General features: G+C 37.6%; 1 protein-coding gene across 4 annotated transcripts in view; it reads left to right on the forward strand.

Annotated features, from left to right (window-relative positions):
• The window catches only part of LOC136864081 (solute carrier family 25 member 3), a 69,555-nt gene extending 47,902 nt beyond the window's left edge, over nt 1-21,653 (forward strand). For all 4 annotated transcript variants that reach the window (XM_067140626.2, XM_067140627.2, XM_067140628.2 and 1 more), the window contains exons 6-8: nt 5,720-5,898; nt 5,997-6,184; nt 19,867-21,653. In XM_067140626.2, coding sequence (XP_066996727.1) covers nt 5,720-5,898; nt 5,997-6,184; nt 19,867-20,030 — 531 coding nt within the window. In that variant the 3' untranslated portion in view covers nt 20,031-21,653. The remainder of the gene's footprint in view (nt 1-5,719; nt 5,899-5,996; nt 6,185-19,866) is intronic.
• The last annotated feature ends 692 nt before the right edge of the window (nt 21,654-22,345 follow it).

Here is a 22,345-nt window from a genome sequence, read left to right on the forward strand (position 1 = left end):
TTATGGATCTTGGCGTTAGCGTCCCGTCATTGCTATAATTTGAGGAAGTACTGTACTGGAAAAGCGATCAGCGGTGAACTTGCGCAAGGGGCCATCTTATCGCATTCGGGTGGTATTGTTTAGAGAATCCTCAGAAATAAAGCAGAGTGTGTCCACAACAATTAAAAGGAGACAAGAGCACATTTCAATAGATGTTCTTGAAGACGGAACAAGTTTAGTCAAACTTCATACTTGCAAAACTTCTACATTATATCCAGGGTTCGATGGTGGTTTTTTTCTTTACGTTTTTCAAGTATATCACTGAACAGGCTTTCGGTACTTCCCTCGTGGCACTGTATAGTCACTGGGCTTTCAGGCAGGAATCTTTAAGTCTCTTCCTTAAAGTAACACAAATTTACTTTAATATTATCGTATAAGATTGTTAACCAGAACAGATGTTGCACCTTACATACAGTACATAAAGCCATGGGGAGGTTTTGGGATTTCCTACTACTGTTTTGGTCCTGATATAAGACTGGGCATTTCATGTTTTTGTGTTAAATTGTTATAAAAACTGCAGTAGTTTTATTTGCACACGTTACATTTTAAAAAGTGGTATCATTTAGCACTCGTATCGACTTGTACAGCGAGCACGCATTCCAGCAGAGCTCAAGGTCACGAATAACCATAATTTCGGCAGTGTTAATGATATTTATTCTCTTTACAATTTGATTTGATTAGTGACAGGCAGAACTGAATATAATGCATTCGAGAACTTGAGAATCAATACATTCGAAACCATATCCTCTATTTCAACATAACCTTTAAAATTCGATGTAGGGCTAATTTGCATGGTACAAGATTTCCATAAACTGACTATGAACAGTATACCATTGACCAAATTACAATGGAAGATTTAAAAACAAGGATTTTGCCATCATGTTGGGTTCTTTTGTATCTAATGTGCTTTATTTTATTAGACTAGAGAATTAAAAACTTCTTGTGGTCAAGTGTTTGGCTTGGCCTTACGGGTAGGTATTCAATTTTTCAAAGAGTTTGGCTGATCAAAGTTGCTGAACTGAAAGAAGTTTTCAGAGGAAACTGACGGAAGTTTCCCCTGTAAAACTGAATGTAAAGTTTAGAGATTTTTAAGTCGCTTACCAGTAATTAACGTTTGAACCCGCCTCGCGGTCTAACTTGCCTCTCACCCGGAAGCCCGGGTTAGATTCCCGGATATGTCAGGCATTTTTACCTGGATATGAGGGCTGGTTCCAGGTTCACTCATTGTATGATGACCTTTGAGGTGCTATTTAATGGTGAGATGGCAACTCCGGTTTAGAGAACCAGGAATGATGGCTGAGAGGATTTGTCACACTGACCATGCGTCACCTTGTAATCTGCAGGCCTTTGGGCGGTGCAGTGGTCGCTTGGTAGGTGGAAGGCCCATTGGGGCTGTGGGTTGGTTTGGGGGTGTCAGTAAGATTATAAGTATACACGTTTCATTTTTGTGATGTTTAGCCAAATTGTTGATAGTTCATTCGTTGCCGGATTTTCAGTTTTCCCGTGTTGTAAGTTTTTTCCCTGTGGTCCCTCCAAAAACTAATCGAGGTTCCACTGTACATATGTCTGTAAGCCCACTGAAATGCATGCACTAACCGACTCTGTGAGCGATATTTTCACACCATTCATAACAGGAATTGGCTGCATAAGAAGTGGTATTACTAGAATCACTCATACCTCAGTCACTTTCACATTGTCAAAGCCAAGGATGAGACTGAGACAGGTTAATGAAGGAAACAAATTTATCCCAGCCCATACCCGAAGACATGGTGCACTGTGAACACTACATCCCGCCAGCAAAGGCATGTTCTCTAAGATCTTGAGTATGTATAGATGTGACAAATGTAAATGTTTTGAATTCACGTTATACCATAATGTATTTAATAAAGAGGATACCGTTTAATAATAAATCATTGTTAGTGATTTAAAAATTATTAGTTTAGCTGTCAATACAGAGATATGAAATTTATAGTTTGTGGTACAGAAGTAGAGGTCTGCAATGTGCGACATCTTATGACATGCTGCCAAAATATTTAAAATTTTTCACTACTTCAAGAGGTTCATTTCCTATTTTTATCACTCCCCTGGATTTTCTGTTACCTCTCATCATGATCAATGTCTTGCTTTTCACAGTACTAATCATCATTCCAAAATTTATCTCATTCTAGAAATCAACTTGTCTGTACTTCCTCTTCATTGTATCTCCAAACTACAATGTCATCAGCAAAGAGCATAGACTTTACTTGCTCGTCCATCATCATCTTGGTATTATGTAGAATTCTATCCATGATGATGAAGAGTAAGGGAGACAATACACTTCCTTGTCTTAAACCTGTCTCAACTCTGAACCATTCAGTTTGACCCACTTTGGTTCTAACACAGCTTTCACAATTGCCATCTGCATTGTTTCATTCCCAATCTGTGCCTCTGTCAATGTTTTCCATACCAAATTCCTTAGGACACTGTCATGTGCCTTTTCAATACGGTAAAACCTCATTAATTCGAAGTCATTGGGACTCAAAAATAGGACTTCAAATTATGGGATTTTGAATTAACTGCCAGTTTGTAATGCAGAAGTGCAAACGCGTGCTGTGTTACAGAATATTCTAAGGCCTGTTACTGCATGCAGTTAACCTTGATTCACAGGTTAAACCTTTCAAATGCCATGCAAAAAACTATTTCCGAAATGTGTCCAACAAGGTGCATTTACAATGTTCAAATCATGCACTTGGATCGATCAATGACAGGCATAACCTCACGCAACAAAAGAAAAAAAAATCATACGATTCAAAGAGGATAAATTATGCTGGTTCCCCTGTGCAAATGCATTTATTTTTTGGATTACTCTACTGTTTGAAATTTTAGATGCCTTGTACTTGCACAGAAAGTGCCCGACGCCCTTAAAACTTTGTGGATTATCAAACTTTCCTATGGCTTGGGGAGAAATTCTCTCTCTCCTGTGTGCTTTGCAGCACAGTAAAATGGCCCCCCACCCTTGTTACCGGCTGGCACTTTCTCCTTTAAAACTGTTACCGTGTTTTTGCGGTAGTTAGAGGTGAAGGAAGGTGCGGGTGTGAACGGGTCTCAAGCTACGAAATTAGAGTTCATGTAAAATTAACAAGGTTATATTTTCTTTTCAAAATAAAGAAATAACAAGCATGGCAGGTACAGAGTAGCAAGGCAACAAAATGTAGTTACAATATTTACCGGATTTGGGCTTCGCGCCCCGACTTCACAATTCTTGGGCAATCAGCCCAACCTTACTTCAAAATAAGTTTTAACAGCGGGGCAGAAAACCCCATTCATGCTCAGGAGCACTTGCTCCAAATTACACAGAAAAGCCCCCTCGAGGCATACAACACTCAATTTTCAAGAAAGAGCCACTCGCTCTCAAACTTTAAGCCTCAAAAGGGCCACACCAAACTCCACCTTAAAGTTGTCCTCTCAGGACATAGACACAGGGGTAAAATACCCAACCTACTGAGGTCTATTAAGTGAGAAAAAGATTAATTACATGACCTCTAAAATAACAATTTGAGAGGAGGCGAACTTGCGCTCCTAATACACTTTGTTTAAAACCTACTTGGCACTAGGCCGTTAATACAATGGCTAATCCCATACTAAAGAGGTGACTTAAGAAAGAAACAATTTACATTACGTTAAAGAATAGGTTGAGAAAAATAAGTTCACCTCAGAACAATATGAGTGGGAGCTCGAGAGGGTTAAGCACTCTCTATCCCGATATGCAGTTTAAAGATAGAATAGGTACCAAGGGTCTTTACATTTTAAGGAAGGTTACATTATGGAAAAACTTCGGACCCACCCCGAGAGTTAAACTGCTGAGCTAGCAAAGAAAGAAGTTATTAATCGGCCATTACCTTGTTGTTGACCGCTGCCGAAGAAAGAGGCGCTTCCCGCCCCCTGCTATGTACTTTACACACTGAAAGATGGAACAGAAGTGGCGCAGTGACCCTAAAATCAGCAGTTTATATACTCTCGCGGAAAGTTCGAGGCGTTTTTAGGGAAGAAAACACCCGCCCACAATCACTTTATTGGTTAGGGATAAGCAGCATATTCAAGTTGGGGGAAAATACATCAGATTGGTTAGAAATTAATTAAAGAAATTCGGGATTGGCTAAATACAAAACAAGGGGAAAGAGAGGGGTATACAGCCAACTTAAACAATAACAGAAAGAAATTTAACAAGAAACAAACTTTTGAAATAAAAATTTCTCCAAAAAACAGTTCTTTCACATCGCACTAGGGTGCACCATTGTAGTTTTTCAGTAGTGTCCTCTAGAAGAGAAAGTTCACACTTCTTACTACCGGTAAAACAAAAATACATCAAAAGTGGCACAGTTCAAAAACTCCAAACTTTCCAAGTAGTGACATCTTCTGAGAAACTTGAAAATTAATACCGTCGATAAAGTTCAGACTTCCTCCAGCAGAGGAGTTTCAACTGGCGCACATTTTAAATTAGCGGCGTGGAGGTGTACCGCCCGGTACAAAAACCATAAGACAGTTTGGGCTTGACATTAAAAGAAAGCAATGCAGTTTCGATTATGACAATATTGTCCGGTGCCTACGAATTGATTAGGGCTATATGAGCCACGCTTTTTCGTTAACTGTCGGCATCGCCAGTGTTCAGATTCGGTTTCTCCGCACACTGCCTGCTGCGTGATATTACGGCGTTCCTTAAAATGTTTAAGACAAAATAATTCGGATTTCACTGGAACTTCGCAATTATGAAGCATACTGTAGAGACACGGAAGTGTGTGAAAGTGCAGAAAGCTTCCCCTCCATGTTCTGGAAGACTTGTTCTATCATGACGTGGGTAAATTTTGAATTTAAATTACCCTGTAGCATACTAATGTTTTAAAATGTAAAGGTAGTTTTGAATTAAAATCTGAATTTTGGTAATGTAGCAGACTTACTTCAAATTACGAATTATCCGTATTTCGAACTAAACAATTTAATATGCAAAACCATATCTCGTGTTTCCAGGAATGAGAGCTGCTTTGAATTAGGCAGGATTTTGAATTAACCAATATCGAATTATCGAGGTTCTACTGTGTCTAGAAACTTTACTACCATGTCCTTTCCACATTCCCAATACCTTTCCATCATTTGACGCAATGTGAATATTGGGTTAAATGTGGACCTGCCCCTTCTAAATCCATACTGGTTTTCTGTCAATTTTCCCTTTACTCTCTTATGTTCATCCAAGATTCTTTCAAGGATCTTAGCTGTATGAGGTATCGGTGTCACTCTGTAATTTTCACATTGCTTCCTGTCTCCTTTCTTTAAAATTGATATAATGACCCCTTTCGTCCACTCTCTTGGAACAGTCTTTTCTCTCCATATCACTCTGAAGTCTATAAAACCACTGTAGACCAATTGCTCCTGCTGCTATTATTTCGATGGTGACCTCGTCGATTCCAGCTGCCTTGCTTCGTTTCATTCTTTTATTGGCTCACTCAATCTCCATCTGTTCCAACTAAAACTGTAAATCTTGCAACCGTAGTTTTTACCTTCACTGCAGTTTTTTCTTGTGGGAATGAGTATGAATACAATTTAATAATTGTATATTTGTTATGTACGTTTTGGTTTTATTGTTAGTGATGGAAAAAAAACTTAGTACTTCCATACTGATAGTCTGTATCCATTTTCATACTTTCAGGTACGTATCCAGACTATGCCAGGATTTGCTGGCACTCTTCGTGAAGCACTGCCCATCATGTATCGTGGTGAGGGAATGTCTGGATTTTATAAAGGACTTGTTCCTCTGTGGATGCGACAGATACCATACACAATGATGAAGTTTGCTTGCTTTGAGCGAACAATTGAACTCCTTTACAAGTACGTTGTTAAGTATTTTCTAATAAACGTTGGAGGTCTTTTTTCTTTAATGTACTGCAAAAGGGTGCAGTACTAACAGAATATTTGTGCTTTTTTAGGTATGTCGTACCCAAGCCTCGTGCTGATTGTACTAAGGGCGAGCAGCTGGTGGTAACCTTTGCTGCTGGTTATATTGCTGGCGTGTTTTGCGCTATAGTTTCACATCCTGCCGATTCAGTTGTTTCCAAATTGAATCAAGAAAAAGGTTCGACTGCTCTGGAAGCAGCGAAGAAGTTAGGCATGGCGGGTAAGTACCTAGGGAAGGAGTGAGTTATAAAATCTGTTAGCATTCAGTTTGGTTGAAAAATAACTTATTACTTGTCCGATGTATTTAGATAAGAAGTGTTCTGGAATTTCCTTCTTGAAAGGTGTAACATTACTCTTTGGGCTTTTAAAAAACTACCTCTTTCTAAAACATTTTGTCAATGTAGGCAATTCACTGAAACCTCTTGGGACAATTTTAATGCTGCTGATTACAAAAATGGAAGCATCAACGACATGGTGATAGTATTCCCAAGATGCCAACTACTACGGGTTTTCTGCAATTTTTCGCTTTTATAAAATCCTCATTTCACCTGCAACTCATAAAAACATTTGTAAACAGGAGACATATTGTTAGGAAACAATTCAGATTCCTATTGTGTGCTCGGTTTCTGTTCCATTAGCTCTAGTTTTATAAAGTGTTGCCTGCACTGTTTAACTATTCTTTTGCCTGGTTTCATTGGCAGTTTGTCATTGTACATTCTAGCATCATGAAAGTGGGCATAATCAACCTTATGACTGGAGATGAGAATTATAGGCACTAAAAAGTTAAAATAGGCAGGCATACAGGCTCTTAAAATAACCAAAATAAGCATATAATTAGGCACTAACATGTAAAATAGGCAACAAAATAGGCATGAAAAAATTACTTATAATTTAATAACACACTCAATTACTATAAACAGAATTCACAACAAACAACTTTTTTATGTTTTCCAGTAACAGTGTTGTTCTCTTGTCAAGCAGAATGTTTTTGTACTGAGAGAAAGATCTTTCAACATCACATGAAGTGATCCAAAAAAACTTCAATGAAGCCACTTCATCTGATCTGGTCTTAGTTCCATTGTTTCGTCTACCTCACCTCGTAGGACCCTGGGGCTGCTTTTACCATCGCTTTCCATTCTGGATTCCGCTGCAGGACCCTATAAAACTTCAGTGACAGCGGGTACCTTCCCACAGGTTCGGTCAAAACTTCCCCTGACTCCTTCCACAATCCTAAATGACTCCACCAGGCGCATGCCACTCATCTCCAACTTGGTGATTGCTCCTGGCAGCTCCCTGAAGTTTGCCTTCAGGGATACCAGATCGGATGGAACTGATCGGCGGCCTTCCTAGCTTGTCTTATGCAGACAGCATCCTCTTCATCCATGGCCTGAATGAGCTGTAGGCATGGGGCTACTGTTAGGGCAGTGAATTCCAATTCTCAAAATTGGAACAGTAGTGTACCCACTTCTCATTCACAGAGAAGATTGAAAAATAGGTTGAATCTAATTTGGTGTTCAGTGCTATAAAATGACTCTTTAAACTTACCGATAAGTACAATGACTGCAGGTAATTCTTCCGTAGCGTTGAGGGAAATGGTATTCCTTTCAAAGAATTTTTAAGAAAATACATGAGCAAAGTTGTATGCTCTACTTCATGAAGGGGGATATTAGCTTCCACCATTACTGTGCATAGGTCTGAAGAAAATTGTCATTGGTCACTGTTCACAGTGGAGTGGTAGAAAGGCTGCGTTGATACATTTTTCTGTACTCGTCGGATGCATCGCAGTACTGTATTTCTGTGTCTGTATGGTATTTTTTCACATTTGATCCGATAAAATAAAATTGACTTTAATTACAATGTTCATACATCTTAAATGGCTAAAATTGGGCTAATTGGCAATAATGCTTAGTATATATCACGCATTTGTTTCAAAAAAAGATGTTTCCAGAAGTACAAAACTTTAAAGTAGGAACAATGGAATTTATAATTTACATGGAAATATGTCCTCAAAAGATTTTTCATTGAGTTTGGCAGTATCATCTAGAGTTCACCAGGTGGAAAAATAATAAAAAAGAGGAAACGATGCCTGAGTAGTGTAGAGGTGAGATCCTTTCTTTATTCTTGCCAGAGACCCACCAATCTGCTGCTAGCAGTATTCTTGCTTATGTAGAAGAATTAAAACAGGGGCACTATCAATCTTTAGATTTGTGAATTTTAATTGTTGCTCTTTGCTGGCTTTTGTCAGACAGGTCAGCTGTCATAGATTTTCTGTTGCCTGCAGTTGATCCTGCATCATGTGTGCCCACAAGATTCCTACCCTCGTTGAAAATTTAAAAAAAACGTGTAATTTGAAATGGTCTTCCATGCGCCCATAACTTTACTTTTTGTCACAATTTAGCAAGACTAGGGGATGCTAGAGGGTGCTTACGTCCCCCAGACTCCCTTTGCTTACCTCCCAGCACAATGGTTACTAACCGGCCCTCATCAATCCAGACCAACAGTCTTTTCACTGGCTTGGTCTTGTAAAGATAGTCTTGGCAGCTCTGTAAAGTCGACATCGTTCAAGCCGTGCCATGTTGTATGTTAAGCCTCTGTGACCTAGTCCTAGCCGCACCATATTGCATCTGCAACCTATGTTTCGCAAAGATTTTGCGGAAGCGTAATATATAGAGTTCGCTAGAGCCTACACAAGTCAGAAAGTTACTCACAATTTTCTTAGCGAGAAGTATTAAAAATTGCATTTCAGTTATAAATCCTGATTTTCACAGGAAATGAATCACAGTTCAAAATGAAGATTTTAAATTTTCATCCACTCTGTGACGAGACCACCGGCATTCTAACTCCTCGTCCAGTGATTAGATGATTATTTAAATTTTAGCAATATAAATTATTGAAAGTTCACTAATACAGCATTGCAACAAAACTTGCCACAATACATAAATAGGCCAATAAGCACTACAATGAAATGCAATTGTAGTTCTCACAAGAAGGATAAAACAAACTAACTTACCTCCTTACTGCAAGCTTGGCAGATGTGAAATTGGGATCCCCTGTAATCCATTGCTTCAACCAGTAGGACATCGACGTTTCCTTGGACAGTGCCGTGGACATATTTCTTCACAACAAAACATGTTTGGAAAATGAAGCGTACAACTTTCCTTATCGGGAGGGAGGTAGAGGATATAGGTTGTGCACCATAGTTTACATTGGTTCTTGCATCTGTCTTAGCAGTTGGAGGGGTTCGAGGCTTTGAGGTGTCATTGCTCCTTGTTTCTCCTGATCAACATTTTCCAAGCACTATTTCTGGTGACTTCTGAGAATTCCAGGTTTTGTTCATGGGCTAGAGAGATATTGAGAAACTAAAAGGTAATTCTGTCTAGCACACCACTTACAATATAATGAAATGGCGTATGGCTTTTAGTGCCGGGAGTGTCCGAGGACAAGTTCGGTTCGCCAGGTGCAGGTCTATTGACTTGACAGCCGTAGGCGACCTGCACATCGTTACGAGGATGAAATGATGAAGACCGCATACACCTAGTCCCTGTGTCAGCGAACTTAACCAATGATAGTTAAAATTCCTGACCCTGCCGGGAATCGAACCCGGGACCCCTGTGACCAAAGGCCAGCACGCTAACCATTTAGCCATGGAGCCGGACTTACAATATAATGCATTGTAAGAAAACCGGCTTTTTTAAAATAGTCAAAATGCATCAAATAGGCCATTATGCTCCAAATATGCACAAACCCTGAAATATAAGCATTTATAGGCTCAATAAAACAAACTTCCAGCTAAAAAGACCCTAAAACGGATTTATATCTCAGAAGCCTAAGTTTCTGAATGCAGGAATAAAATAGGCAAATTCCCATCTCTTCTTATGACCATAAGGAACAGGAAGGTTCAAGAACAGTTGGATGTTGTGAATGGGAAGATCAAAGAATGTGGATTGAAAATAAGCGTAGAAAAGAGTAAAACTTGTTATGACTAGAGGGGAGAAAGAAGGGAAAGGTCAGATTAGACTTGCACGACAAGCCCCTGGAAGTAGTGGAAATGTTCAAATACCTGGGGAGTGAATTAATGTAGAACGCTCGACTGGATACTGAGATTAGTAAGAGGATTCAAGCTGGAAGTTGTTTCTATCATAGTGTAAGAAACATGTTATGGGACAAAGATGTGCCAATGGAAGCAAAGGAAACTATGTACAAGATGTATTACGTACCCATAACAACTTACGGAGCAGAAACTTGGGCAATGACAAAGAAGGATGAGTCGAATAGTCAGCCGAAATGAAGTTCTTGAGGAGTGTGATACAGAAGAGTAGAAGAGACAAAATAAGGAATGAGAAGATCTGGGAAGAAATTGTAGTGGAAAAAATCAGTGATAGAATAGAGAAGAGCTGACTAAGATTGTTTGGGCACGTAAAGCGAATGAGTGACAAAAGATTGCCAAAAAGGTAATGGAAATGCAAATGCAACGAAGGAGAGGCCATGGGCAACCACGATTGAGATGGAAGGATACAATCCAACGCAGTATTATAGAGAGAAACCTGGACTGGGACACAGTGTTGGAGTGATGGAAAGACCGAAGAAAGTGGAGAGGAACCATATTTGCCCCCTACCCAGCTACAGGTGGTAAAGGGAAATGAACATCAGAAGTGGTGGATTTTATGGGAAAAGAGGTCATAGGAATGATGGGGCTGAGTGAAGTTACTATATTTTCTTGCATATTTAACACTCTTTTTCGACTAAAAATATATGCGAAAACTTTGGATGCGTAAATTATTCAAGGATGCAGTTGGTTAAACTCATTTGTGGTTAATCGTCATTTGACGTAAAATTCTGGCGTAAGATTATTTCAAGTCAAATAGTGTATATCAGGCAAGTTGGACATGTGGGTTTGAAGTATCGACACTGGAAGATATTGTTCCAGTTACAAGCTGACAATACGGCCTGAAGTAAAATAAGCATGTACTAATACAAGTACAATTAATGTTATGACATACCGGCAAAAAAGGAAACCTGTCCAACACGAGAAGGGCCAGGCATTGAAGGAGGGACCCCTGCTATGTCTCCAAACCGTTTTTCTTGGGTACGAACGTGGATCCCTTGCAGAAATGTTGGTTTAGGCATTGTTTGTAGTTTTATAACATAAGGTGGAAGCTTTTTGCCGTCACCTGTTAACAGGAAGAATTGCAGTACATTGTTCTTTTCCGCTTCCTGTAGCTCCTACAATAACACTAGACATCCCTTTCTTATCGATTGTTAGACTTTGTGGCATACGGAAGCTGATGGGTGTCTGACTTGCGGTTCCTATTTGGGAGAGCAAATATTTCTTTACTTTACACTTTTCAGTCGCAAAGTGGTGAAAATCAATTACCACTGTTTGGTTGCCCGGTTTTTCAATAGGTAGGCTGAGTAGTTGACTTTCTTTCTAAACTCTTTTGGGGGCACGTGATGGATGTTCGAAGAAGTCGAGTCATATACGTGAACATTTCTCTTTCTCCACTTTGGACCCAAAAATATTGGGATGTGTAAATCATGCAAGAGCGTTAATTATGCGAGAAAATACGGTAAATGGAAGAGGAAAGATAAGAGTATGAGGATAGGATATACACTAGAGTTGTGGCCAAGAGGAGAAAAATGGAGTGGGCCTGATCATTTCAAAACAGTGGGAGGAGTAAGTGGATAAAGTACATGTGACAGGATAGTGAAAATTAGACAGAGAATGTGGAACAGAGTGATGGACTTCATACAAGTGTATGCACCACAGACAGGAAACAGAGGTGGATATTGAGGAAATACTGGAGAAACTAGAAAGACATAACTGATGTGTGGAACTACTTTTGTATTGCTTGTGACTAAATCAAGTTTTCACTCAACAATGATGTGTTAAAACATGCTCAAGTTGCTAGGTTAAGCAACATTGAAGATGCACAGTTTTCTTTCTTTTTTTTTGAAAAGTTTTCTATGCTGTTATGCAGGGAAGAGAATGAAACTAGACAAGGTGATTACTGAGCTTCAGAGGCAGTTCACAGCTCTTCAGGTAGATGACACTTGGGCTGCAAATCAAGATGCTGCAAGTGATTTCAGTTGGACACAAATATAAAGAATTCGTGGAGCCAATGGATTTCTCAAGTATAACCGAATTTCTAGAGGAGAAAAAAGTTACAAGAATGTGAATCCAGAATTGAAGATTAAATATGCCTACTTGAAACCAGAAAAAATTGTGTAATTTTGTTGTGCTGCACTTTTTTTTACGTTACCAATATTGTGTTCGTTAGTAATTTTGATAGTAATACTTTCATTATTCATGTATAAATAGTGTATTTACATTTATTATCCAGCAGATGATTATTAAATTGTATGTGCTTTACTGTTCAATATGTTGTATTTCTTGAGTAATAAATTTTGTGAACAGATGTGTGTTGCACAACTTAAGGGGGATGGAGGAGGCTGTTAAAAATTGTGCAAATATCAAATTTTTTGTCAGGGAAATTAGTTGGACTTTCTGGCTGGGAACCCTGTATGATTTTCCACAGTTCTCTGAAAGTCACAACTCATATGTACAGAATTAGATGTAGAAATGTGTTCACAAAAAGTAGCCTACATATTAAGTATAAATTAAATAAGTCACTCAGGCTCAGTTAGGTCTTATGGCGACCGTGGTATGGGAAAGGATTAGGAGTGGAAAGTAAGTGGCAGTGGTCTTCAGGTACAGCACCAGTGTGTGCCTGGTGTGAAAATGGGAAACTGCAGAAAACCATCTCAACGGCTACCGATGGTAGGATTCAAACCCGTCATCCTGGATGCAAGCTCATAGCTACGCAACCCTAACTGCATGGCCAACTGTCATCTTTTAAAATGTCTTTCTATTAGCAGTGGAGTTTTTAAATTCATATTTTGTATAGGCTACCCAAGATGTACAGTAGCCCTCTGGTTTTCTGATTAAGCATCTTTTTATTTAGGCTACTGCATCAGTCGGTTTACTTATTCACTGCCCTTGTACACAGGTGATCACGTGATTTAATTATTGAAGACTTGTGCAGCTATGTGACTTATGAACTGAGAATACTGAGCGGTTCTGCCCAATATATATGACAACTTTGAGTGGTCATGAGCATGACTGTCGTAGGGTAGGCTAGAGTTGAGTTGAATGCCAGCTAAGTTATAATACTGATTCATTAAACTGATAAATAACTTAAGCCTACCTATTTACTAGTTTGGTACTTTGAAATTATGTTGTGACTACCTTTTTAGCACTGCAAATCAGTTATTTAAACCTCCCTGTAAAAGGACAGTGAATGCAAGTGGGTATTATTTTCAAATGAGCTGGAAGCGGGAGTCTGTTATAGTGTGATTCTTGCAGTGTGCGATGGCTCCATGTGTCTCACTGCAGTGGAAATTTGGTTCTCTGCCAATGTCCAGTGTACCAATAATCAATCAATTTTGTGTGCGTCTCTCGCTGATCTGTGATTGTCACTCAGCGCTGAGGGCCAGCTGAATCGTGTGCTGTGAGCTCGCTGTTCGTGTTAATAGATTCACTCGGACACTTGAATTGAATCATACTCGGTAGCAAACATTAGTTGTGCATGATGGCGACTCTATCGTTTTGGGTATGACAGTTACAAGAGTAAGAATTCTTTTAATTTTCACTAACATGGAATAACTTCATTAATTTGCTTTTTTTCTTCACTGCTTTAATAACAGTAAGATATGAATTGCACATGGTTACTGGTGGGACAGGGAAAGCAAATCACTTTTGTGTCTGCCAAGTTTAATGCCTGCTTTCCAGGCAAGCAGCGGTCGTTATCATGCTAGACGCTGTTGGTTAGTAATGTCCATTGAACTCGAGGTAGTACTTGAGTAACAGCTGTATGGGAGCGATTGGTTTCCGGAGAGACTAGCTGTAAGGCCTAGAGGCACGACACACGAGTGCCGCATGACACAAGTAACTTCACGAAATATATTTAGGCAGAAGGTCTCCTGCAAATTTCATGTGATTTACGGTGAAAGATATACAGTATTTCAGAAGAGTAAAAGTAATTAGAAACTGAATAGGTCGTCCTTCCATGGCTTACGCTGCCTGAAGTCGTCGATAGACCACAAGTGTAAGCGTACAAAATGTAGAGCTGTTCAAGCTCTAAAAAAAGTAAGCAAGTACATATACTTGCCTCCAACTGTTTGCCCTTTAGAGTGATTTTAGTTCATAGTAGTCGGTAAAAAACCTTTTCAAATAGATTTTTCCCAAGTTTTAAACTCGAGTAGAGTTTAACCTTCTCCTAGGAAGAAATAAATAAACTTTTCCACCTGATCGATACTTTTATTATATAACCTTAGGCTAAATTGTCATTTAAAAAAAAAAACTGCAGTACATGTTTCAATTGCTTGGCAATCATCAGCTGCTTATCTTATAGCTTAGGCGAAAGAATATAAAAACATTTTATAATTAAAATTTTTAGTAAAGGAACACTTAATAGGGAGGGGATGTTAAAAATTAGATGTGCAAATTAAACTATTTCTAAACTAATAACTTGCTAAACTTCCTTCTATGGCACTACATTCGTTCTTCATTAGTTTCAGCTGTGTTTCACTCAATGCACAGTTCACTTGAAGTGAAATGCTGAACAAATTCGACCATAGTTAGCATAAATTCTTCTAGCGGACAATAAGAATGATCTAGAAAAATGGACAACACATAATCAAGACAAGTGAACTGTGCATTGAGTGAAACACAGCTGAAACTAATGAACGAATGTAGTGCCATAGAAGGAAGTTTAGGAAATTTTTAGTTCAGAAATAGTTTTTTAATTTGTACATCTAATTTGTAACATCCCCCTCCCTCACCATTAAGTGTTCTTTACCAAAAATTTTAATTATCAAATGTTTTTATATTCTTTCACCTAAGCTATAAGATAAGCAGCTGATGATGATTGCCAAGCAATTGAAACATGTACTGCAGTTTTTTTTAATGAAATAATTTAGCCTAAGGTTAAATAATAAAAGTATCGATCAGGTGGAAAAGTTTTTAATTCTTATTTGATTACAATATCGATATGGAATGAAGTGGATAGTTTGTAATACTTCCCTAGTACTCGTAAAGGATCAAAATAACCTTTAAAATACGCAATTTTCTTGAGCGGTTTTGGAGTTACGACAGTTTTAGTCGGGGTGGGTAGCAAGTTAACCTTAAAATATCCATATAAAATTATTTTCATATTGTACATAGAGCCTGCGAGATTTCTAGTCATATTTTACAACATCCGTAATAATGGCAATCAATAATAGTAATAACTGTCCAGTCGTTATCTGAAAAGGCTCTTCTCAACTATAGTTCAGTGGTTGTCTCCCGTGAGGTCAGCTGCCTTAACCTATAGCCACAGCGCTGTTACACCAGCTAGGCATTTCAATCTCGCGACTCCAATCGCTGCTTAGGAATCCTGCGGGGGGTGCAGAATGAAGAATATCTCTAGCCTCATTCACTGCTTTTGTTCCTGTATGCAAGTTGTGCTACGAGTTAAATTTGTGTCCGTGTTAAGAGTTGTACTGAGAGTTAGGGTGGACTACGTTCATTATGGCTGCTAAACGTAAGAAGCTGATTCTTCAACAGAAGGTAGACATCGTTGTTGAAATGGATAGCCAATAGACAAAAGCTTGAAGTCGCACTTAAGGTGGGTTTGGTCGATTTCCATGCTTCTAACTGTTGATTTGACCATTTTTAAAAACAGCACAATCTTTCGTTCTGCTCCTGATCAAGGCATATGCTGCTCTCTGAGAAAAAATGCCACGGAAGCTGGTGATACAGATGTCCAGCTCGTGCTTCATATACATCTATCCTGTGGAACATGAAAGTGGTGTTCTTTCCTCTTAACTCCACCAGTCACCTGCAGGCTTTGGACCTTGGTGTTATTCATTCTGTGAAAGTGAAGTACAGGAAGGCCCTAGTTCAAAGAGCTATTTCTTCGAAAGAAATGAAGTTAAATTGAATATACTCCAAGCCATGCATATGTTCGTAGCAGCATGGCAGCTAGTCACAATGGAGACTCAAAGGTTGGGGGGTTGTATCAAAGGACTAGAGTGCCACAACATTAGAAGATATTGTTGCTTGTGATGATGATATCCTAACCTCAACATCACAGATGAATGTTGGAGACCTTTGTGAAGATGCAAAAAGATGAAGTACTGAAGAGGAAGAAGAGGATCCAGTAGCACCAACATTTTGGGCAGCAGTGGAGGGACGGGATATTGTCCGCCAGTACTTCTCCTTCATTGTTGAAAACCTCATCAATGGTCTCAACCAAATTGAAAGAGAATTTTTTCTGCGAGACATCTGGGCAAGAGGTGACAAACTACTGTACTGGACTATTTCAGAAAGTGAAGCTTAATATGCTTATTCTCAGGGTTATCATGGTCTATTTTTCACAAATCTCTTAAAAATCATGTTAGGCCTTTGTTCTTTCAAGTTAAAATTCCAAGTCAGTAGTGCTCCCAATGGTCCACTAAGGAATTTCTGCTGTTTTGCATATATTTTGTTATTGTGTTAATTTGACTTTTTAGTATTTCTTAACGTGTTCGTTTATTATTCCTTGACATTACTTTTATATATATATATATATAAATCGCCTATTTCCTTTGAACCCCCTTTTAAAGAAGAAATATCAAATCCCCCTAAGATTTGTTAAAGAGTGGTTCTACTGTATACCTCAATTATTCTCTGGCCACTAAGTTTTTCAATATATTCTCAAAAGCAATGCTAGAAAGGCTTCATCCATTAAATTTTATTTGAATGCAATGTTGCCTGCTGTTCTCAAGTCTTGGTTGAGGTAATTTGCATATGACTTGACATTGTGACTCCCAAGATATTGCATTGTAATATATCCAAACTTTGCCACACGTCTTTCAGTATTTTGAATGCAGTGAATCCTCTATCCATGACAAGTTGACAAACCTGTTAATGTTTCCAAGAAATATTTTGAAACACCATGCCTTTTTTCAGTTCAGTACTAATTCTGTGGAAAATTTCAGTTGAAGAGATGAAGGGCTTGGTGGAATATAGTTCTGAGTAAATGACAAATTGAAGTTCAGCGCAAATCTGTAAAATCATTCACCAAATTTGTAATAATTTTCCTTGTATAAATGAACACTTGTATATGTTATAAAACATATGGGAGACAGTGAAACAACACTTTGCCCTAGCATATGATTTAAGAGCATTTTTGATGAATGAGGTAACTAACATGGGCTTAGGACTTTATTTCCCAGAAATAAATTTAAGTACTTAAGGGCGAATAAATGTTTATTTATCAAGAATAGCACAATATTAGAGAATTAATAAGACTACACTTAATTATAAAGAGACAATATTTGAGAATGAACACACTTAATTTAAGAAAACACAATATTTGGGAATGAATATACACATTTTAAAGAAAAACAATGTGTGTATCAAGGGAATTCTTCCACATTATCTTCAACATTATATCCTGTAAGGGACATGAAGATAAGTTGATTGGCTGCAGGAATGAATGACATGAGACATGACATCAGTAAATTTCTTCTGGTTGACAGGGAGTTGATTTCGGTTTTTTACTCTTAGCTGAAATGGATCATGTTCCACAAATTTTTCCTTTTCTTGGTGCGAATGTTTGCATACTGAACTGGCCCTAATGTAGTATAACGGTGCTTAACACCTAGCTGAAAAGCAAAGCAAAGTCACCTCTGTACAGGCCATGAAGGCCCTTGGAGAAGTGGAAGGTAAAGAATTCCACCATTGTTATCCTCGGCACGTGATGGGGTAGAGTGGTTAGCTCTACGACCGGCCGCCTTTGCCCCCAGGAATTAACCTGGTACTCATTTCTGGTGTAGGCTGAGTGAACATCAGGGCCATATGCACCTCTGGAAGTGGAAATCTCATTTCTTAAATTTTACGATTTCCTGACAGGGATTCGAACCCACGTCCTTGCGGGCGAACAGAGCACGCCTTTACCGCCTCGGCCAGGCAGCCCCTACCTAGCTGAAAAGGGTCTTAGAAATTCAATTGAAATTGTGTAGCTTCACTTAAGTGAACTGAATCTCTAGTTGTGAATTTAGTGGGTATTGATAGCAATGACATGAGATCTAAAGTTTTAGTCATCTCTTCATTTTTGTCACAATGAAGTTTTTTGGACTTGCTGGCTTTACAACATCCACCCATTCATCTGGGGCATATACTATTGGTGATTCCTCAGGCATTCTACTAACTTCAAGCTATAAAATTAGGAGTACCAAATTCAGACAATTTCAGATGAACATAGTTATAAGCCACATCAACAGAAATTTAACTGCTAATTGCTTTCACATGATATTCTATGTAAATATTATTGTTAATATTGGTAGTTCTACTAAATTATTATTCTATTTTTATCAAATCTAACGCTATTGTTCATGCATTTTCATAAGATACGAGTTATTTGTAAAGTAAGTAAAATGAGTAAAATAGTCACAAGCCACAAACTAGGTTATCCATGATAAAATGTGTCTATACTCTTACCAAGTTGTTGCTTGATGGGTGCCAAGAATCACCACCACCTGTATCAAATGGATCTGACTCTTCACTTTCAGCTTCATTATTCTCAAAAGTCCTCTGAACAGGAGATAAATCCTCATTCACTTGATTTTGATGCCATTTTGGTGTGGCTTATGACTGTGTTAGTTCTGAAATTGTCACTATATGGCAAAGTAAAGAACTTCCTAACATATGCTGCCATCTTTTATAAATACAAGAAACTTCTTAGTGTGATATTAAAGAGGGAAATTTAAAGAATACGATGGCATGAACATCTCAAAAACAACAAAATGGTGGCTTATGACTATATTCCACTGAGCCCTTCAAATACTAAACTGAACACATCTATATGAGGTGCAGGAGATTGCTGTAAACCAATATTTCACTTTTACTCCAAATTTCCTATATTCTATGGATTTGCTTTTGATAGGTATTTCTGTAAATAAGAGAAGGAACTGGATTAGGATGGATGGTAAGAAAGGTTGATTGTGAGGAGCATGAGACATGTTTTCAAAGATTCATTACATTTTGAACCTGCATAGAATAAAAACTGGAAATACAGTCTAAACCGGTTATAACGGCTCCGAAGGGACCGCAGATTAACAATCATTACAGGCGTACTTGCACAAACAGGTCTTTCTCTGTTGCTAAAAGTTTCATGTCTAAGTTTTAGGCTGTACACTTAACAGAATAAAGTTAAAACTTCAAGCAACATTAGTGAAAGAAGTATTGTATTTGCAGTATGGTATTTGTTGAGTGGGACTGAAAGGAATTTTTCTCCTAAAATTCACACAGTATGTACGGCAATTATATGCTAGCAAAATATGCAGTAATAAGTGAGGAAAAAGTAGTAACAATTTAAATTGATCAGTAATGTTGCACATGATTTTGGCTTAAGTGAGCAGCTCTTTGTCCTTCCAGATCATTGAAATTGCAGTGTGTGGCACCCAATTCCTTCAGGATGCTGATGTTTTATTTCCCAATTTTCTAATTGATGTATTGTGCAATTTTTCTTCAGTATTAAAAATTTCCCTTTCTTTTTTGACATCTTCACAGCTATGCTTGCCTTGACTGTTACAGTGAATTGAAATTTACACAGTACTGAAGACAAGAGTTTGAAAACAAGCCTTACATTGTTAGCAGTTCCTGAAAATGTAGTGAAAATAAATTGTTTTATACGATGTCATAAGTAACGTCTAAGTGATTTTTTTAAAATAAACTGTTCATTTAGGATTTAAAATGGACAGTTTGATTTTGCCGTAACATCCAATACATTAATAGGGACGTTTCAGTAAACTTCAGCTCTATATCTGTACATTTCCATTGTACTCATCAGTCTCTTATGAATTCAATTTCTTTTCCAGGTTTATGGAAAGGCTTAGGTCCCAGGATTGTTATGATTGGCACCTTAACAGCTGCTCAATGGTTTATATATGATGCTGTCAAAGTCTGGCTGCGTTTGCCCAGACCTCCACCACCTGAGATGCCAGAATCACTTAAGCAGAAACTCGCTGCCAAAGGAGAGTAAAACTCTTGGCGTACTGTGGGAAAGACATTCAAAATGGTAGCATTGTATGTTGAGTATGCATTTTCTCTGTTTTTAAAATGTTCTGTGGCATTTGTTCTGACACAGCCAGTTCCTCACATTTCAAGATTAATGGCTGATATAGAATATGACCTATCAGTAGGATTGCAAGATATTTTAATCAGTGACCAATTTTTGTCTGTTGAATGAATGAAAGAAACCTTCGTAGTCTTTCTGTGCTTCGGATGTATTATTCTCAACTAGCTGATCAGATAAAAATTTATAGGCACTCTGGATTGCTGCATAGGGATTCATGTTTTTCATTTTTGATAAGTTTTGGACATCATTTGGCCATGAACAAGGTCAGAATTGCGAGGCGTCTGACCTGAATTATCCTAGTAATGGATTTAACTAGTTCCTTTTATTCATTATTTTACATTGGCCTCAGTAATTTTTTTTTGTGTATGCAGGAAGATAACCAAGACTTCAGGTAAAAAAAGTACTTGAGGTTCTAACAAATTTAATCTGTACTGTTGTTATCCAATATCAAACTTCATTTGGAATGGAGAATGTACCAGTTCTTTTATCACCATCTTGGATTCTTTCTAATCTTGTCTGAAGTGTGTTATGAGACTGCTGTTCTCATTTTTTGATAATTATTAAATAAACCAATGTATTTATTTCAAAGCCACAATCAGCCTTAAAGTATTTTGATAATTCATTTAATTTAATAACCTGTGACATTGGTACTCATAATACTGAGCAAGCAATTTGATTGTTCCAAGTAGTAGTTGACATGAGGCTGCTGACTTGTGGCAGAAACATCTGTGTACTCAAATATGCATATATTGCTGTATTATTTAGTACATTGTTCATAGCCTTGCGCTTTTTTGAAACAAATAGTTCATTTCATATTTTTACGCATTTGTTCCAGTAAGTTCTTTCCTTCAACCTCATTATGGAGGGTCACGATAAGCAGTATTTCTGAAATGTTCAATTAATTCATTTTCTGTATATTTGGGTTAATATTCATTTTCATTTATAGAGGACAGTATTATGTAAAATTAGATCAACAAACATGATACTTAATATTGTAAGATAAAATTGGTTATAAATTTACAGTGTATAAAAGTTGTATTTTTACTTTCCTGCCCTGTGCTGTCAGACGAATAAGGAACTGGTGAGAAGACAGGAACTAGACAATTGTTACAGCAATAATTCTTAGTATTATTAATTTAAATTATTTCTGTAAATGTTATTTTATGTATTCTTGTATTTACCGTGCCACTGGAGAAATATGTATTTATTAATAAATTTGCCTTACAAGACAGAATAGTCTCAAAACTTGCAGTTTATTCTGTTCAAAGTTCTTTTGCAACTGTATTTATGTAAATACATTTCCTTTAATGGTTGAAATTCAAATTTCTTGCAAGTTCAATTTGCCCAAATGCCTGTGGAATAAGCTTGTCACAATGACCATTGAAATTATGTGGTTCTCACCAGGCTTGAAAAATCTCTTCTGTAGTTGTAAATACTTTCCTTGTTATTTAGGAGAAATATTTTGTTGTAAATTATTGTAGTATGATTTTAAAAAATATCGATAATAAATGATTGAAATTTACTGTTCTTAATGTTGGAATTAATCTTAGAATACGGAATAGTGACCCTTCACTGGAACTTAGTTTGGAGCATCCTTTGGAGGAAATGTTGCATTTGCGAATTTTTGTAGTAAATAAAAATGCCAGTTCTGAAACATTAGGCTCCAGTTTCTGTGTCACACTAATTTATCAATTTTGTAGTGAAATAGGGTGATTCATTTTGCCTATGGATTTCCTTTCCAATATTTAGAGCTTAAATAATTTCAAAGTTTTAGAACTGTAGATCTTTTTCTTGATAGGAGTAAAAAGGAATTGCTATACTGGAGTTAAAATTTTGTTGTGGATTTGCTTTATATAACTTTTATGAAGTATTTCAATTGCACTACTCTTACTACTCAAAACTGTTGCATGTACCTACTATTAGTTATTCAATGTATCAGAATGTGGATTCTCCGGAGTTCACATAACCTTCTCACAGTTGCAACCATCCAGTTCAGTCCAAAGTAGTTCAAGTACATGTCTAATGAATTGACTATAATCTGTGGGTTATATTAGCTGGCCTGTGTTTGGAAGATTTGAGGCCAGTATTCAGGTAGAATGTAGAAATGCTAGCCAGATTACCGTATTTACTCCCAACACCCTTGGGTTTTTTCTCCTAACTTTCAACTTCAAATATGGGGATGTTATAAACCCTGTTCTATACCATCAAATTTTTGTCAA

Source organism: Anabrus simplex, chromosome 2, assembly GCF_040414725.1.
Source record: "Anabrus simplex isolate iqAnaSimp1 chromosome 2, ASM4041472v1, whole genome shotgun sequence".
Classification (NCBI taxonomy): Eukaryota; Metazoa; Arthropoda; class Insecta; order Orthoptera; family Tettigoniidae; genus Anabrus; species Anabrus simplex.